The sequence below is a fragment of the Puma concolor genome, chromosome B4 (assembly GCF_028749965.1).
Source record: "Puma concolor isolate L17-30 chromosome B4, mPumCon1.1.hap2, whole genome shotgun sequence".
In the NCBI taxonomy this organism is placed as follows: domain Eukaryota; kingdom Metazoa; phylum Chordata; class Mammalia; order Carnivora; family Felidae; genus Puma; species Puma concolor.
This window is the reverse complement of record NC_141673.1, coordinates 85,419,406-85,440,144: the sequence shown is the minus strand read 5'-3', so window position 1 is coordinate 85,440,144 and position 20,739 is coordinate 85,419,406. Positions and strand designations below refer to the sequence as shown.

The 20,739-nt window shown below is 35.2% G+C and overlaps 1 protein-coding gene and 1 long non-coding RNA gene across 22 annotated transcripts in view; one reads left to right on the top strand and one right to left on the bottom strand.

Annotated features, from left to right (window-relative positions):
* The window catches only part of LOC147579266 (uncharacterized), a 46,141-nt gene extending 28,958 nt beyond the window's left edge, over positions 1-17,183 (top strand). The window contains exons 2-5 of one of the 2 annotated variants that reach the window (XR_015253726.1): positions 4,708-4,914; positions 10,183-10,244; positions 10,703-10,794; positions 11,970-17,183. This is a non-coding gene — a long non-coding RNA (uncharacterized LOC147579266). The remainder of the gene's footprint in view (positions 1-4,707; positions 4,915-10,182; positions 10,245-10,702; positions 10,795-11,969) is intronic. The other variant, XR_015253725.1, reaches the window with a different exon arrangement.
* The window catches only part of SOX5 (SRY-box transcription factor 5), a 1,024,889-nt gene that overhangs the window by 540,818 nt on the left and 463,332 nt on the right, over positions 1-20,739 (bottom strand). For all 20 annotated transcript variants that reach the window (XM_086713854.1, XM_086713857.1, XM_086713848.1 and 17 more), the window contains one exon: positions 20,111-20,222. In XM_086713854.1, coding sequence (XP_086569980.1) covers positions 20,111-20,112 — 2 coding nt within the window. In that variant the 5' untranslated portion in view covers positions 20,113-20,222. The remainder of the gene's footprint in view (positions 1-20,110; positions 20,223-20,739) is intronic.

Sequence of the window (20,739 nt, the reverse complement as noted above, 5' to 3'; positions counted from 1 at the left end):
TAAAGAAACAAGTAGGGGTGCCTGGGTGGCCCAGTCAGTTAAGCATCTGACCTCGGCTCAGGTCATGATCTCAGTTGGTGGGTTTGAGCCCCGTGTTGGGCTTGGTGTTGACAGTGCTGAGCCTGCTTGGAATTCTCACTCTCTCTTCCCTCTCTGCCCCTCCCCCACTCATGCTTTTCTCCCTCTCTCTCTCTGTCTCCCTCTCTCTCATAATAAATAAAGTTTTAAAAAACTCAAAAAAATAACTAAATATAAGTCAGAGAGAATGTCAGGTCACAACATACATCCTCCAACTCATTCAGTGTCCTAAAATGTATAGCTCACAGAAGATTAAAAATAGAAAATACATTTTTACAAAAATACTTTTTTCCTGACATCTTATGATGGAATACATTTTTGTTCTCCATTTAAAATTGTCAATGGTGCACAAGTGATTTCATCCTGTGAACCCATGAGGAATGCAACCACATTCAAGCCTTCCAGCTGTTGTTCATCAAGAATTGTAATATTTATTCTGGAAGGAGCAAACAACAGATGCGTTTGGAGAATGTGAGTTCACCTGGTTTCTATAGCATATGAGCTCAAATTCAATTTGCTCATCAACAAACATCTTGTAAAAGAACCACCACCAAAAAGTTAAAAGTAAATTAAAAAAATAAAAAGCATCAGGTTCTATAAATTTAAATTTCAGACTCCATGTACAATCTTGATTTTAATCCTTATTCTTTCATACCACTCCCATTTTATGCTATAATTAATATCAGTAACTACTGGTGATACTTTTCTGGAAACATGTTTTTTCTACCCATTTCAATACCTTATCCTGCTACCTTCTTTAAAAATGGCATCTTCATTTTCTGGGACAATAACTTACAGTTGTTTTAAAGATGACATGAAATGTATTTTCAGCTCTCTTTCCTGATTTACGGCCACTTTCAACAAAACTGCCAACCAGGCATGAGAATCCATGAAAACACTTCAGGGTCCCTGAACGACCGTCTATCATTTTCAAATGAACATTTGTATTACACACCAGAATTTTTCAATAATGATTCAAATTTAGGCCTTTTACCTAGCAAGTACGCACTTCCAATATCTTCTAAAAGGAAATAAAAAAATAATATAAAACGAATTTAAGCAATTGTACAAAACCAGGTAGAAAGAATAGAAAACTTTTATTTATTTATTGTTTCCCTACTCTTGTTCCCAGCTTTTGGCTATTTGATAGGTAATACACAAAAGAATAAAGAAGCATAGAAAAAAAGGGAAACGTCTATCAGATGATTTCTTAATAAATTTGTGATGAAATTTTAGTGGTCTAACAAGTGCTCTTTTTTCAATAATCTATAAATTTCATCTTTTAAAACTAACTGATCCCTTCACCATAACTTTTAAAGAGTGAGACAACTAAAATGACATTAGCATGGAAAATTAAAAGCAACCTTTAATCTTAAACCTGTGAAATTTAAAATAAAATTAGTTCAGGGCTCCTGGGTGGCTCAGTCAGATGAGCATCACACTTCGGCTCAGGTCATGATCTCACAGTTTGTAAGTTCAAGCCCCACGTTGGACTCTGTGCTAACAGCTCAGAGCCTGGAGCCTGCTTCAGATTCTGTGACTCCCTCTCTCTCTACCCCTGTCCCGCTCACATTCTCTCTCTCTCTCTCTCTCAAAAATAAATGTTAATTTAAAACAAAATAAAACAAAATAAATAAAATTTAAAAGTTCTTTGGAGGCGCATCTGGGTGGCTCAGTTGGCTAAGCATCTGACTCTTGGTTTGGGCTCAGATCATGATCCTCCAGTTTGTGAGACTGAGCCCCACATAGGGCTCCACACTGATAGTGCAGAGCCTGCTTTGTATTCTCTCTCTCTCTCTCTCTGCCCCTTCCCCACTCATACACTCGCTCTCTCTCTCTCAAAATAAATTTAAAAATTAACTTAAAAAGATAAAATAAAATTAGTTCATTGGAAATTACATTCTACTGAATATCTGATACGGAATAACTGATACTTCATGGTCAAAATATGCTTACCTTTGTTTCTATCAATGTTCAGCATACAGACTATTCAAATAGATTCTATTTCATCAATATTTATGGAATGCAGATAATCCTTCTAGAATTCAGGAACTGAATAGCTGGGTGTGGGCAAGGGAGTACCCACAGTAGTGTGGGATGGAGCAATGAGAGCCTAATCTGGGGTGGCAGATACTGCCAAATCCTCAATATAGACTGCGACACACTTAAAAAAAAAAAAAAAATCCTTAGGCAGTGCAAAACAGGGTGAGAGCCTGAACTCTGAGAGCCAGATTACCTGGTTCAAAGCTTGGATTTGCTTTTCAACAATAGGCAAGTAACATGACTTCTGTGCAACTTGGTTTCCTCATCAGTAGGATAGAGTTTGCGAGGTAAAAACTAAGTCACTATAGATAAAACACAATTACTGTGCCTCACGCGGAATAAGCACCATATACATGTTGGCTATTATTATCTTTTTTCTTAACTGAAGTATAGTTTACACACAATGTTACATTAGTTTCAAGTGTGCCACATAGATGGTTTGACAATTCTGTATGTTATGCTATGCTTCCCATACCTGTGGTTACCACCTGTCACCACACGATGCCATTAACAATCATCCCCTATGCTGTACCTTTCATCCCCATGACTTATTCATTCCACAACTGGAAGTCCACTCCTCCGTATTCACCCATTTTGCCCATCCCCCATCTCCTCCCCTTTGGCAGTCTACCTGAATAATCTGTATTTTTGTTTAACTGTATTATGGACCTGGTTTCTCTTACTACTTAGAGTATAACATTTGGAGACTAGAGACAATGTCTTACATTTTTATATAGTCACCAATCTCTAGTGCAGTCCTGTTGTCCAGGAGCTACTTATATGTTATATTGGTATATAAATGATAGTAGTAATGGAAGAACAAAAATAGAAGGATTGTTTGAACACTTAGGAGAGAGGAGTTCAACCTAAAAAGGGAATAGGGATAGAAAAAGAAAGAAAGAAAGAAAGAAAGAAAGAAAGAAAGAAAGAAAGAAAGAAAGAAAGAAAGAAAGAAAGAAAGAAACTACCAACTTCCAAGTGGAAGCATTCCAGACCAGGAAAAGAGCAGGATAAGTTAACATGACAGAATTTTTTCTAATTGAGGGAGGGACAAAGCTGGACTTGGATTTTCCTCTATGATTGTATTTTCTCTTGTGTATATGTGATTCCTGAACATCTACTCATCCTTGCAATAAGTACATTACTGTCATAGAGATGTACCATGAAGATGAATAGAAGGACCTATCAGGGGGTGGCCACATTCTACGGTCAAAGTCAAAAGGAAAATCTAAAGCTCTTGGTAATAGCAGCCAAATTAAGCAATTTCTTAAGCTATACCATTTACCTATTTGTTCTAAGAGAATTTCACCATAGGACTTGAAGTTACCTGGTAGAGTGGATATCCTGATATTAGCAAACAATAGAACTCATTATCTTATATTGATATTTTAATCATTGTAGCATGTTAGATAAAACGGAAGCTTGTTTTAATTAGAAAGCTGAAAAGTTTGAAAACACCTGGATGGTCCAAACCAAGCTTGGAGTAATGATGAAAACATTTGGTCAAACACAAACCAAATTATGAGATATTACAGAGATATTACAAGATTTTACTTGATGTATGTTTCTGTGCCATTAATTTTAACAGGCCGTTTTAAACAAATGCAACTGAATGGGAAAAAAAAAGAGTTTAATACAGACAGCGTATAGCATTAAATTCAATGGAACCACACTAATTCCTTTTTGTTGTTTTCTTTTTCAAATTTACTTTTTACTTCTACATTCACATATATTTCCACATAGGAATATAGATGTGCTTGACTTAGCATGAGGCCACACACAGGAGTCAAATGAATTTATCTCCTCCTCTCCTAACACTTCAGTAAGGTCCATGATTTTTAAATCCTGCATTGCCACTAGATCACAAATGACATCAAATTTAGTAGATCAAATCAAATCTGTATACTCAGATGCCAGTTCTATAGAGAAACAGTAAAGGATCTCACAATCTTAAATCAGGGAGGGAAAAAAAGAAAGCTACCACCTGTACCTGGATAACTACCAGCAATGATTATAAAAACTAACTACATTAAATACACTTAAGCATTGCTGTACATTTCACTACCTATTTGATTAATGACAAAAGTAGTGACAGACAGTTGCAATATGGAATCTAATGTTTATACCCAAACAGTACATCAGTCATTTAGCCCGAATTTACCTTACTCCCACACAAACCTGGTGTCAGGCTCAATGTTTGTTTCTATACAAAAAAAAAAAACAAAAAAAAAAACTCAACATTCAGTTTGAGAAGTCCTGCTTTTTTTCACATGAACAAAACTTGTATGTGTGAAAAAAAAAATTCAAAGCCTTTCAAACCACACTTTTGAATTTGCTTTCAACATTTATCTGAAGCATTATCACACCTGTCTCAAAAGTTCTATGCCCTACTCAGAAATCTTAACTATGACTACTGCATCATGTGGGAAATTTGGTTTCTGCTCTTTCAATTGCTTTGCTTTTGTTAATTCTCCAAACATAAAGGTGCTGCCTTCATGTTGATAGACCATTTACTTCATTAACAGTCATTGGCATCTCACAGGTTTTCCTATTTTTTTCTTTTTACTTTTAATGTTTATTTTTCAGGGAGAGAGACAGAGAGCGAGCAGGGGAGAGGCGGAGAGAGAGAGAGGGAGACACAGAATAAAAAGCAGGCTCCAGGCTCAGAGCTGTCAGCACAGAGCCCAATGCAGGGCTTGAACCCACGAACCACGACATTGTGACCTGAGCCGAAGTCGGAGGCTCAACCGACTGAGCCACCCAGGCGCCCCAGGTTTTCCTATTTCATACCATGTAAGACTTAAATGGAAAATGAAAAATACAGTTGTTGAACTATTCTTTCAACAGGCAAGAGTGTCCGTTAAAAATCCCATCCTTTCACATCAGAGGGCTCTGATCTGAGTCCACTGTACTGCAGAAGAAATGGGGGAGAAAAAAGGCTTTAATTTGAAAAGTGGTTGCTGTAAAACTGCAGACAGATACATAGGAGAGAGAGCCATAATCCAAAGCAGCCCACCTGAATTTGAGAAACTTTTTTTTTTACTATTTTAATTAAGAAAATTATACTTTAAAAGGTATGGCGGAAACCACAATTAAGAAAGAAAAAAAAATGGTTGAAATAAGCAAATTCAAAGTTTGAATGTTCCTCAGCTAAAATCAAACTGAAAGAAATCACAAGCTCTCATGGCTTGAGTTTTATTTGTTTGTTTGTTTGACTTTTGCTAGACTGTTTAATTCGTGAATATTTTTCAAAGGAGCCGAGGAGGCCAAAACAAAATTACACTAATGTACAATTCAGTACAAAGGAAATACTCAGAATGCACAAATGCCCGCACACAAAGGCAAGATATTACTTCCTTTCACATATATGTCAGATATACTTTAGCAAATCAAAAGAAATGAAGATAACAAGTGGAGAGGAAAATGTGGAGATAGCTGATAACTAGATGTGGATTAAGGCATTAAGGAAAGTGGGGAGAAAGATTACTGCAACCGGAAAACGCAAATGGTCCTTTCCCCCCAATGGTTGCATTTAAATCCAACTTCTAGAGTGTGGGAGTGTTTAGGGGTTTTTTGTGGGGGTTTTTTGCCTTTTTTTTTTTATAGCCCTTCTCCAACATGTGTGGCATCTAGCATCTGGGTTTGGGTGGCTTATTATTATCTTTCTAAACATATAGTTTGATATTCCTTTAATTAAATGGTGACCATCACCCAAAACAACTTTTCTGGAGAAGGACCTTGCAAACCCACAAAACCCAGGAATGGGTTTGTTGAACCTGCAGGCAGTTTTGTTTAAGTGAGCATTAAAGACTTGGCAAGCCCTCTGTGTTCTCATTTTCTTATTCTCTATTATCTATCCACTTAATAATTTCTGAAACCTTAATCAGACTCTAACCAAAAAAATCCACACAGTGCTTGGGATAGAATGATAATACCATCTGTTTTCATTCTTATGTGGGTTCTTTCCAGCCGTACAATCCAGCATGCTGGCTGCTTACTTTATAATGATCCTAACATTATAGGTGATTTAAAGTAAAGTCTCCTGTGTCATTTGCCTCTTGCAAATGCACACAATCTTTTCAATTCGCAAAAGTCTGGCATATTTTCCTATAAATGTTGGTTGCATTTGAATTCTGTAGATAAATAGGATCAATCCCAACACTTTTACAAAAAGAAAAAAATCCAGAGCTATTTCTTGCTTTTTTGGGTAATGGCTGGTAAGACGGAAAGTTCTTCTAAAAGAATTTATTTGCCATTTGACTTCTAATTCTCTTAAAGTCTAGATGGCAATTTTTAAAATAAAATAGCTAAGCCATCCCTAAACATAGAACTAACTTACTGAGCACCTTTATACAATGACTTTTCAAATGTGCAGCCTTTACCATGTTCATTAAGAATTAGATTTCAGCATCATTATTAAACGATAATAAATAGAGATGCTGGTATCGTTTCCTTCTAGTCGTGGGAACAAGAATTCAGAGCAAAGGTCAAATGCTTTTAAACTCTTTGGTACAGGAAAAATCAGCCAACGATATGGAAAAATACACTCCAAATAATTCATTTTTGCAGATTTTAACAATCAATATGGAGCACCATATGATAGATATGGCTCCAACAATCTGTATCAATCATGAAGATTGGCAGTGGCAAACCACACAGACCAATTTTTGTCATGCTACCACAGTCGATTTTACAGACTCTGTGTAACCAAGACTTTCTCTGGTGCTTTCCCTGACACACCACACAGCCCCTTCCAAGATCTGCTTCCAACACATTCAAGGGCTTTTCTGAACCAAACCTCACTGAAAACCTTTGGAGACTGGCACACAATTCTTATGATACTCCATGTTTTCCTTCCAAAGCCTGCATCTTTAATACATTATATTGGGTTTTTCCCATCACACATTTAATGTGTGAAATTTCTAAACTCTTCCCCTTCACTTATCTAAATTGAACTTTGGCAGCCAACAGTTAACTGTTGGAGACTTGCTTCAAAACGATCAAACCCTTTTCTAGATCTGATTGCAAGAAGTCTCAGTGCCAAGATAGAAATTTCAGTCTTCATCATACACAAAATCAATATGTATGCTTTGCTCTGGAAAGAAAGCCACCTTGAAAATAATTAATAAAACATCAAAGCTACATACTACTTCAAAACTCCACATGAGACTGAAACATTCGAGGCAATTAAAAAAATTATTAATTTATATAAGGTGGTACTTTTCTTTGTGTGTGTGTGTGTGTGTGTGTGTATGTGTATATATATATATATATATATATATATATATATATATATATATATATATATCTCCACACTGAAATCTCAGTTTTGGCTTCAAAATGGCAATTTAAAATCTTAACAACATACCCATAGCAATTATGAATGTTACATTAAATACATAAGCTTTGAAAAACCATAAGAATAATTTGAAAATACTTAAATAATATCAAAAGCTACAGAGAAATGCAAACTACATTTTACTGAAACACAATGCATAGGCATATTATTAGAATTTGGAAAAAAGGCATAAATTTTATATTACAGTATGTACGTAAGTGAAAGGAGACCTCCATAAAACACATGCCAACAAAACAAATCTCATGTATCAGCTGCATTTTAGTGTCCTACAGAGTTAACTTTAGTTAACTTTATTTATTCTTATATGCGCCTTGCTTAGTGGTAGATATTTTAAAAACAGGTTTAAAAAAAAAAAGGTGACTCAGAAGCACACTAGATATGGAAGACACAGGGAGGGGTGGTGGTGGTGAGAGAGCGAGAAAGAGAGAGGGAGACAGAGAGGGAGAGGGAGAGAGAATGAATCACATATTAGGGAGGTGCCTGAGAAAAGGAAAGCTTGATAGAAGAGATGATATTTCTCTTGGCTTTTGAAGATGAGCCAGTTGTTCAAGGCTGTGAACGGAAGGGTGCACGTCCTGGACCAGGGTGAATAACTGCAAAAAGAGGAAGATGGAAAGCTCTGTTTGGGTAAGATAGATAAGGGTCTTGTTTACCTGGCTTAGGTGTTTAGACTCTATCAGCTAGGCAACTGGAAGTCATTAGAGGTTTTCAATCAGGAAGATGACATAACCAGATCTGCATTTTGAAAAGATAACTGGCATCATCAATGAGATAAATGGATCTGTAACAAGAGAGATGAGGCAAGGAGTCTACTCAGGAGAAATCTGTGATACACTGTGACAGATGGTGAGAACCTGCAGTAAGGTGGAAGCACTGATGCTTCAGAGCAATTTTCTCTGTGCTCTCTGGAAGGCCCGAACCCTAAATCCAAGCCAATGTATTGATTTCAAGGACCCACAAGGCGCTTTACAACTTTATTTAGCACTTCAAGAATATACATCTTTGCAGAGCACCTTTTTAGACATTTCTTAACCAAACCTCTTAAGCTCCTTAGAAATGAAAGGATAATACATTTTCCTCAGTATTAGAGAAAACATTCAAATAGAAATTCTGTTACTATGACCTAGGGCTTCTGCATCAATGTCTTGAGAGCATCTACTGATCTACTTCTCTATTTGTCATTAATCTTGTACATCTGATGATACAGCAAAAGCTACAATGGTGTCTAATTTCAAATTGTATCTCCCTTCCTTATTAGTTTTGCTCTGTTCAATTTCATGAGCCAGCCAAAATGATGAAAAGACATGGCATTTGTTTGAAATTAGAGGAAAAAAAAGTAGGGTGGGTAGGAATGCACTAACCATGGAATCAGAGAACAAGGCTTTAGAATTGTTCTAGTCAATATTTTCATTTTAGAGATGAAGAAATCTTGACCCAGTGAGATAAGTGATTTGCCCAACATAAAATTAACTGCTAACAAGCCCACAAGAAACCATGTGATTGTTAACCCATTTTTTCTAAAGCTATTTATTTTATAAATTATAACAATGTTGTTAACAAAATTTTGGGAAAGAAGTTATTGTTCAAGGATCCACAGAAAAGATAAATATATTTTTACCCTTCTTAAATTAGGAAGAAGCTTGTTTTATTTGTATTTTTATTAAATGAGAGCGATAGTCATTTAGTATTTAGCTACACAGTTGCATTAATATCCTAATCCTCTAATGGCACTAAAACATATATAATGAATTTGAAACCATTGATTAAAATGATTATTTCTTCAGGTCCAATATATGAATTCTTAAAGAGATCAGTCAAAGATATCCTTTGGGGTACCTTAATGATGATTTAAATCCTACAGCATGATTGAGTTGGTCAATTTCTCTTTCTTGAGCTGATTTTTAACCTTTTTTTTCTCCCTAGTTACAGCCTATTGCTGGTTTGTATTTTGATAGTAATTAACAACTGCAATGCATTAGTATTTAAGTCCACCTATGAGTTTTAGAACAGTGTAATTATTCCAGGACAGCACTGAACGGGGCTGCTAGGTAGAATTTGTGCATTGCATACATTTCCATTTCTTCATTTCTTCAGAATACAAGTAATGTAAGGCTCACTGAACAAACCTCACAACAATGACACATTGTTCAAATTCAGGAATAAGGGTGTTCTACTTTTACTTCCTATTATTCTAAAAAAAGTAGCAAAATTTTGATAAAGTTACTTGGGGACAAAGTTATGTATGTAAAAATAAAAATGCTCTTCTGAAAGAACAAAATATCTAAACAAAACTTGAAGAAGTAGAAAAAATGCCTTTGCATATTTGTCAGAAGTAGTATTAATAACTGCATGATTCCAAAACACGTAGATATTTTGGAAAAAATATTCAGTAAATATTAACCATCTCTATGATTCTAACACTAAGAATATAGAGGAGGCTCAATAAATTAATGTTGAATGTCTAATCCAAATTTGATATTAACTAATAAGTACAGCCACATAATCTCTTACCACATTTCTTAAATTCTTCCTCATTACTAGAAAGTAACATCCCCTACTTTAAAAGATCAAAATAAAAGCTGGTTTAATTGACTCTAGTTTTTGTATGCATTTGTGAAGGTGCATATCATTTTTACATAAATTGGAAAGAAACAGTTATTGCTAATACTAGTCTCTATTGTCTGTCTGCACACTTCACCTAGGACTATGGATTGTGTGTTGAAACTTCCAGTGTTTGAAGATCTGCTTCTTTGCCCTTTGAACTGTAAGTCACTTTTGTCCCCAAATATTGTTTGCTGCATTCTGATTGATCTGTGTGCTTTTGCATCTTCCCCAGGATTCCACAACTATGCCACATTGCTTAAACCGTGCAGAGTGAGCACAAATATTTGATAAGCAAAGGTGATTTTTCTAAGTCTTTGTACAGGAAGAAATGGCATTGTTGCTAGTGTATGATTTTCATATGTCTCATTGTGATGGTTAAATTAAAACAAAACAAAACAAAAGAAAACAAGCTTGGCAATGAAATCAGAAAAAAAAAATTAAGGACAATTCTCTGTACTGGTACATATATAAATTAGGATTACCTTAGCTGGGTCTCTGTAATCATTAGCAGTAATGTGCTTATTAACTTGTTAGTTTAATACATATGGCATCAAAGTAAAACCTAATGATGGAATCAAGCAAATTCACAAAATGATCGTTTTCTCTCTTTACCCTAAGCTGAGCAAGGAACCTTTCCAAGCAGTGTGAACTCACTGGCTTCCCCATAACGCTACAGAGCTCACGCTGCCATATAACTGGGAATCGGAGAGGTGAGGTCATTTCATCACTCCTTGGAAAAAAATGCAAAACGTCTGCTAAAATCTGACTTCATTTGATTTACTCTCCAAGACTGTTTTTTATTAAATATGTTTGACTGCTATCTCTAATTAAATGTAGAATTAATTTTGGCAAACTAACCACAGATGCAGTTTATGTTCAATTTTATCAGACAGATTTATTTATAAGCTGTCAACTTCTTGAAAGACTTCATTTTGGAGCAGTTTTAAATTGCTAACAGTAGCTGTAAATGGAGCTACTGTTCTCTGGAACACTAAAGGAAAAGTATGCTATAAATGTCCATTCCATCTGTGAGGAATCATAAAACAATCACATTCCTTTATTTTTTTTTCCTCCGTAGGACCTTTATTAAATTAGTTCAACTCAATTAAAAATAACTTCAAAAACATTTCAGAGCCCTTTGTTTCATGGAATACTTGGAACTCTCTGCACGGAACGTCACCCTTTTAACTAATCCCTTTTAGTAAATGGAGGAGAATAGTGGTATTGTGACTTCAGACAGTGCTTTCAAGGGTCTCTACTGTACCGAATTGAGGTCACTGCAAGACAATGCTCAACACCCAATAGCCATTCAAACATTCTTCACAACTCTATCAAACGTGTCTTTCTTTCTCTCACCCGCTTTCTCTCATGGCAAACTCAGAGGACAATGGAAAAGCCTCTAGCACCATTTATGGTCACCATATTTGCACATGACAAAGTCTATTCTTCCTGGTTTGCCAACTCCCTGTAAAAAGAATGAACCCTAGGATAGATTTTCCCACCATTACTGTTATTCAAACTTATTTTGTATTTAATTATTTTTGTTGTTGTTGTTAGAGGGCTGCTCCATGGCATTTGAGAAGCTGACTTGCTATTTTCGTGCATGTGTAACAAAGCAGAGACTAAATGCAGAATTAAATATGTCACATTATAGCCAGCATATGCATGATGGAGCGCACAATTTAGTACAAAACGGAGACAAATGAGGAAATTGGAATTATTATACCTTGTCTTCTTGTCTAACATTAACAGTATTATAAAACTTACTGTTTACCCATGAACCACCATGCTTGTGCCCCACAAGCACTATTTAGTTTTGCTTGGGAGTTTTTATGGCTGCAGCCACAAACAAACAAAATCAATTGCTGTAAATTTTTCTCACCAGGGCTGCTCCTTTTTGAACGAAGAAAAAAAGAAAAAAAAGATGTATCCAGAGCATCGTCCTCCAAACAAACAAGAGGAGCACATATTTGCAAGCTATATAGTAAAGTTGTTGCAATGAAGATTTTGATTTTAATTAAGAATGGGATTTGTAGGACAATTAGTGAGATGTAATATTCTTTGCAAGAAACAGTACCCTTATTGGAAATACCACCTAAAATGGAGTGGGGGCATTTGGAGCTGCACAGAGACTTATATCTATGGGTTTCTACAGTTAATGAGAAAGAAAAATACAAGAAAAATGTAGGTACCTCACCTGAGATGCAGGAATACAAATACCGTTTGCCTGGTTTTTTTTCCCCTCCTTAATTTTTCTTTTTAATTTAAACCATAGAAATCTGTGCTGTTGAGATTTCAACCAGGTAATCATCTTATCATTAATACGTTTATGTTATTTCTTCACATTGACTTTAAACCACTGATCATTAGGAGTATACCTCATCTTTTTTGATGATTTTACAAGGACATAATAATATACTTAATAGTAATAAAGGCAACGAACTCTCCAGTTATTTTTGGTATGCTCAGCTGTCCTGACATTAAAAAGAGGGCTTTTTCTTACAGTATAGAAAATAATTTGTGTAATTGCTTAAATGTTGGAATGACCATTTCCTTTACAGTACATAAATTTTCATGTGTTATAAAAACTAACAATGTATTTATTAATCAAATGCCTGATAATTTCCCATGTCTATTCAATTAATTTCGTAACAAAATTTTCATTTTTCCTTTATAAGCAATAAGATTAAACATTACCAAGTGAGTTATGGGATCGCCTTTCTCTAGCAGATGGAAAAGATACTAACAGTGAGTATGTCACCAGATATTATGCTGTCAATAATAAAGGCCAAATACATATAATCACATATATGTCATTTTAAACAGTGTAGTAAGCCCAAAACTCTTCACTATTTATTCTATAGTATTAAGCATATTCTATCTGCCAGGCATTACACCAAACAATGGTAGAGTACAATATACAACGAGGATATCTTAATGCAGTTTATCATATGCTGGAATGACATACATATAAACCACTATAATCAGTCACACTGTGTGAAGGGCAGTAGATACACAAATAGGTATAAGATTTCTTTCATTGTACAAATTGAAAGTGCAAATTCCCCACTATGGCAGGCAGGCTGGATAGAATCTATGGTAGCTTTTGAATTCCCACCTGAAAAGCATCATGTGAAGTATATTAGGGTTGAGAATGAGATGTATAGAATTTAACTTGGGGAAGGGGTAAAAAAGAACACTAAAGGGAACAGAAACATGTGGATTATAATAAGGAATATTTAGTGGCCCATTATTTGATGATGCTATTTATATGGGATTAGGGCAAGGCAGGTCTGGAAGTTCAGATTGAGGCCATAGTGTAGCTGGTGGCCCTTAAGTGCTATCCTCAACTGCAATCGATTGGTGTAGGAAGAGATGGGGAGCTGGAAAAGGACTTCCAAGGCTACTTGAGGATTTCAAACGAGAAGGGATGAGAGAATGGGTTTTTTTCTGTGCCAAAGGAAAGGAGAAGATGCGTGAAACAGAAAAAAAAAATATGTGCTTTGGAAACCAGATATGGTGGCTGAGAAGAGGAAAGGAGCCAATGTGATCACAAAGGTCTTACACCAGGCTGGCTGGATCTATAAATGGTTCAACCATGTGAAATTGCCAACTCAATACATCCTTCAAATAATATTTGAAGAAAGGCAGTAGAGAGGGAAGAAAGCTCCAAGGAGAAAAATGTGGTCTGTGTCTAGATTCAAGAAACAAAAGGATGAAGTAGAGTCAGTAAAATGGTTACATGAAAGTCTCCTGCACAGCTAGAATTCACACTTAATTTCCTTAGTATAACTGAAAACATGGGAGAGTTGTTTTTCCCTCCAGTGTTAGCTTCAAAATATAACAGATTTCATATTTTGTATAACTTTCCAAAACCTAAAATTCCTGATTCATCATTTTGCTTCTTTACTGTCCTTTAATTAAAGCCCTATGTGTGGCATTTTTAAAATGAAATTTCAGGTTAAAAATATGTCTTCGTACACTTTACTTCAGAACACAGTAAAATATAAACATAACACTTCACCAATTCAAGCACACAACCAACCTACCAGTTACGATAACTTTGTAGTTATTATCAATTATCTTCAATTTCAAAAAATGGTTTTCCTCATGCAATTTTGAATCATATTTTACCTTCGATTTAATTCTATAACTTCAGTGGAAATTCAAAAGGTGTGTATTGTCCTTTAATAGCTGTCCCATTATAAGAAATGCTAAATCTTAACAATGGTTGTCTTGCTCCTGATTAATAAGCTTTGTAAAATATCAATAATGTTAAATGGAGCTTCAGTATAATCATTTGGATATTTCCTTTATTCACTCTTTTTTTTAATTTTAAAAAGTTTTTTTAAGGTTATTCATTTTTGAGAGAGAGAGAGAGCATGAGTCAGGGAGGGGCAGAGAGACAGAGAGAGAGAGAGAGAGAGAGAGAGAGACAGAATCTGAAATAGGCTCCAGGCTCTGAGCTGTCAGCACAGGGCCTGATGCAGGGCTCAAACCCATGAACCATGAGATCATGACCTGAGCTGACTGAGCCACCCGGGCACCCCTCCTTTATTCACTAACTACCTTGTGGAGAAAGTGTCAATATCACACTTTCATAAGGATTATGTGGAAGACAGGCTGACTTCAAAATTCCCAAAGACCACCTGAAAATGGAGGGTATGTGTTCTTACAGGGTGATAATAAAGACAGCTGACCCACAGAGCCACCACATTCCAACCCAGTACCTTTGTTCAAAATAAAAGGACCCATCCTTCGGACTGACCTTTCCCAGCAAACAAGAACTTAGCCAGAAAGAGGTGCAAGAGGTGAATGTCAGCTCTGTTCACCCCTATTCATCTCCTCAACTGGGCTCCTTTGGGCCATGGGAAAACTGCACAGTTGAGTCTGGGGCTCCAGCCTACCACATGCCAGGAATTCTGTTCTATGCATTCCATATACATTATCTCCATTAATTCTCAAAATAGCTCTGAGCTGCAATAATTGTGCCCATTTCTGAGGTTAGCTAACTTGCCTAAGATCACAGTTTGTGGCAGCATTCAAGTTGTTGGATTAGCATTCTGACCTCAAAGACCTCATTCTTATCCACAATGAATTACTGCCAGTATCATTATGTTAAACAAATATTTAATTTCATGCTTTTACATAACTATGCTTTGTTAATTATTTGGCTATTATATACACATATATTAGTAGTCATGGGCTGATTAAGTCCCACATTTACAACATAACAGTTTCCTTGGGTGACAACTTCCTAATAAATGGAAGGAGGTATATCTAGAAAGATATTCCACCAAGGGTTTCAAATTTTGTCAGCTGAAAGAAGAAAAACTTTTCCATTTTGGAAAAAAAAAAAAAACTTGTCATTAACAGAAAAGAAAAACTACTATTAATTTTTGGCAAAGAAATTACAAACTACTATTAATGGGACAAAGAAATTAACTCTAAAAGTATCTCTCCCTTTAATGCCCTCTTCAAAATAAAAGCTTATTCAGCACACTCAAATTAGTAAAAAAAAAAAAAAATCCCCCAAATTAAGATAAACAGTATAAGTTATCCACACAGACAAGCGAGCCTATGCTTGAAAACAAAACAAACAAAAAATCAAATTGCACTAATAATATTTTACTTGGTAATAAAATAGTTCTTAAAGCATTTCTCAACTCAAACTAGTTTTGCCAAATCAAAAATTTTCTTTTGGGGAGTTAAGAAGGCCAAGAGTATACCAAATGATTTAAAAACCATTTTCCCTATTACCATCCATTTTCCCAAAGGGAGCATTGGCAAACAATTTGGTTGTTAAGGGAGAGAAAACACTGTACATTTTTTTTTCATTGTCAAAATAAACCTTAGTTAAGAAACTGCTGGTTGCAAATAATTTAAAACCTCTCAAGTATTGGGTAAAATCAGTATATACTGCAGGCTACATAACCTTAGAATGTTTTCCCCTTAAGACATGATTCAAGAAACAATGGAGAGTGCGTGCTAATTCCCCCAGTACCTGTATAAATGTCACAAGAATAGAAAATCCATTTGCTTGTTTTTAAAGTAATCTTAAACTCACAGACTTTGGATTATAGAATTTCACAAACAAGAAGTGGATGTTGAGGGGGGGAGGAGGGAGAGAGGGAGGGGAAAGGAGGAGGAAGAGTAAACTGCCATACCTTAGGAAAATTTAGTTTCAAAATATATTAATGGAGCTAGAGGGCAGGAGAAAACTTCAGAAATGATTTCCCAGGGACTGATGTTTCACCCATGAAATCAAACTTTAAAAATGATGTTATTATTTCATTTCTAGTGACTATAGTTCTCTCCATGGAGTCTGAGGGGCCTAAGAAGCCCAGGAGAGTCAAAACATTCAGGAAAACAGTTCTGGTTTTGTTTTTTTATTTTTTGTTTTTCCTTTTAAATTAGTCACTATATACAAATCCACTGAGGGTGGTGAGGATTTTCAAACTCAGTGAACACATGACTATAAAATACAAGAATATAATCAAATATTCAAGGTTTAGAATGTTATATTCATTCATTCAATGAATCATTATTTTTGTCCCAGCAATATTTCAAGAACACTTTCAAAGTGCCAAAGACAGGGTTCCAAGATCTTTAAACAAAAATGACATATAAATATCATGTTTTCACAAAATTTAGAATGACCTGTTTTCTTAATTATTTAAATATACATTTAATTAACTTAGTACCAACGGCTCCTACATATGTTTCTACATATTGGACACTGCCCAGGCAGCTACAGTACAACCACATGTTTAAAGAACTACCAAGTGCATTCTCTCTCTTTCTCTCTTTCTCCCTCCCTCCCCACAATGTACATAATGTATATCTATCAATATCTATATGTATATATATGCACATATATATTAGATTGTTTTATTGCATAATCATTAGCAATAATAATTATTGTTCCATAAATTACCAGAATATTAATCATAATTATGAGTGAAATGCATTGATAAGACAAAAGGTTGTAACGACAAATTTTCAAAGACAGATGCTGTGGTTTAATTGTGATGCCCTCCTTATGCACATATTTAAACAGTAATATGAAGCAATAAATACTCCTTATCTTTATTACTCATCTTCTCTTGTGTCCATTTTTACTTTTATGTGGTTATTAAAGTATATGGAATAAAACCAATTGGGTGCTTTGCCTACAAGTGTCAGGCAGATCTACTTGGTTACTAGAGTGTAAAGGTCTACATGGGGAAGATAAATTTATCTTTGATAAAATGATTAAAATGGCAGATTATATGCTCTTTATTCCAGCTGAGAAAAAAATGCCCTGAAAAATGATTATGAATGTGATATATATTGGGGAGCAAGAAACTTCAATTTAAGGCGTAACCTCCAGTTATAAATTCTGAGATCATTTAATTTTCTACTGCAAATAATATGTTTGGAATATGAGGAAACAATCCATCCCACTTTTCTAGGAAACGATTCTTAATTTTTTTTCTTTGGAAATCTTCCTTTTAATAGTACTTAAAAGTATATGGATCTAAATATTTACAGCCTCCATTTATTCAAGCAACAGGCAAAAATAAAGGCATCTTGTTTCTGCGCACCACCCCCCCTCCAAATACAGCCAACAGGGTCTCAGTATAATGAAGAGAAAGACAGGCCTCTTTAGTCTTCACCATTCTTCCAACTAATATCCCAGAAATGGGCCAAAAAGCAGGCAGAGGGACTTACATTCCCCTAGGAATGCTGTGAGCAACGAGTGAGAATCTCTGAGCTTACATTTTAGAATTCTTAAAAGGAAGTATAGACACCCATGACCATAAATCTCAGCTTCTTTGCCCAGTAAATCAAAGTTGTATCAACACAGGGCTACCGAATCAAAAATATATTGATCCTACATATTTTCAGTATCAGTCTAATGGCGAAAGTAGATTTTAACAGAAAGGATTCATTTTGAAGACAGACTGAACTTCTCCCCACCCCCAATAATGATGACCTCTGGAGAAGCTGTTTTAGCAACTGTCCACTGTTGTCATTTATATAATGTGGTACGTTTTTTTTTCTCATTAATATAAGAGCAGCATAGTATCACAGTTCCTGCTAGCAAAAGCTGCCTTAGTGAGGCTTGCGTTGACACTGAACTACCAAACATCGCCATGCATACCTGCCGAATCCAGAAGAAACTATCAAACACTATTTGGTAGAGCAGGGGAAGCACGGAGAGGAGACACACATACGGATTTGATTACTTGAATGTAAGTGAATAATCTGGCAATCTAATATTAATTAAGATATTCTGAATGATTTACTAAACACTACAGGCTAATTTTAGTCTTCCTTCTAGCTATCTATCTTCTGATCACTACTATTTCAGATGATTTGCTGTTTCTACTTGAATATGGCTATAGATTCGTACATTGATAAAATATTTTTTCCCCTAAATCAGTCATTCACAAACGTTTCCATCTCAACACATTTGGGAAACATTATACAATCCTATCGACAACAGCAGTCCATTATGGCAGTAAATCTTAATTAGGGACATATATTTAAAAGAGAAGTAATTTTTAAAGCGCCTTGTTCACTCGGCCTTCTGAATTGCACCCCATAGAAGGGTTGTATCCTATGGTTCACAATCATTTCCAATTTACTGAATAAAGTAACAAAATGTTTAATTATCAGTTTTTATGCCTGAGATACTTATAATAAAATTGCTGATGACTCCTTAAAGAGTATTTAGATAACACCAGTAATATACTGGTTGCAAATGAAAAATACTGGTATTCATCCAAAAGTCAGTAACATATCTGTGTGAAAATATCTGTACATTTCAGAGGGTAAAAATATTAGTGAAGAGGGAAGATAAAAGAAACATAATTTCTAGCTGATCAATAATTCCTTATTTTAGCTCTTGCTTCTAACAAATTCCTCCATATCAAGGAGAGAGCAGATTTTCTGCCTCATCCTAAAAAAACAAAGAATGACTGCTATTCCCTTCCCCCCAGTTTCTATATACAGTCACTAAAACCATCTGCATTCCAGTCGTCATTACAAATGATCGCTTTGCCAGATCTAGTCCCATAAATTGATATATTGGAAAAACTGGCATGAATATTTTAATGCCCTGACATCCTAAAGAATGAGCTTTAGGTTTTATTTTTATATATGAATATTAGGAATGTATATATGATTATACACAAATGTCTTTATATATTCATGCATAGAAAAATCAATCAAATAGAAAACTTAATTTTTGTTAATCTTTTAATGTATATGCTACAGAGTTATATTGTCATCTTTGATAAATGTGGGAAATTGAGGCACAGAAGTACCCTCTAGGTGATAACCAAACAGCATATGACAAAGAGCAGAAAGACTGGTAAAATGCCCATGCCTTATGTGCTTTCCTCTCTGGTCTAAACACCAGATTGCCATAGAGATTCCTATAAGGAATTCTTTAAGATGAGACCTGAATAGTTAAAGTAAATGAAAGATGTATTCTGAATGTGGGGATTCTCAGCTACTATATTTCCTTCTTCATTTCTGTAAAGTTAGTTGGCTCTCTACAAGTGTTTGGGATAATAAAAGCATTTATATAAAGTAGTTCTAGTAGCTTTTTACAATTATTAAACTACATCTATTACATAAGAAATGGAAAGCATATAGGTGTATTTTTTCCTTCAATGAAAGGAATTGATACATAAGAGCAGGTATAACAATTTAAGGACAAAGAATCAGTATGCCCAAAATAGGCGTTTAATGACTAAATATTTTAGATGACTAAGAATCAGAATATGTGATTTTAAAATATCTTGAAATCCCCAGAAAATGGAGATTGCCTCATATTGTAATTTTTTTCTTATCCTTATTAATCTTCTTACACTTTTTGTTGACGTAGATCTTGCTTTTAAAGGAAACAGCAAATCCATCATCTGCAAGTGTCTTTTCCAAATCCTTAACTTCACACTCAGTGAAAGTAATTATTTGCCTCACTTTGTAATGATAGTTGGCTAATGGAAGGGAAGCATAAACTCATTCACTTACATTTCTGTGTGACCATGAAGAGCGCTCCTGGAACAATAAAGTGTTCCTTCTTACTATTTGGTTAAAGACCACTGACTAAAACAGCCCGAGAGCTCAAGGAAACATACGGCTCCTGCAAGTGAGACAATAAAATTATATATTAGTAGGGTTATCTGTAACAAAGGCACAAATATAAGAAAATAACTATGGTCAGTGAGTCCCCTCAGCGGAAAAAAAAATCAGACTATTGGACAAATATTTGGATAAATGGAAATATTTGGATTAAAATATATCCAACGTATCTGCAAGTTTTACTGTACATTATTTTGGTTAACAGCTTACTTGTACCAATACACTCTCAGTGTCAGATAGAGCAAGATATGTGCCTTAAGCACTTCGGGGTAATTGGCGGTGCATTTTGAGCACCCAATCTGAAAGTAAATCATGAGACCGTAGGGACTGACATTTAGAGACAGACTAAATTGCGTAACACTGAAATATCTGAACTAGAGCTCTGTGCACTTGGGAGGATTTGGAGAGGGATGCCACTGAACACCTGACAGACAAGACTGCTTTTTGTTGTTTTTCGAGCCTACAAGTTGACAGAGAAGTGTCGACACCTTATGGAAAAACCTGAAAAACATTCCAGT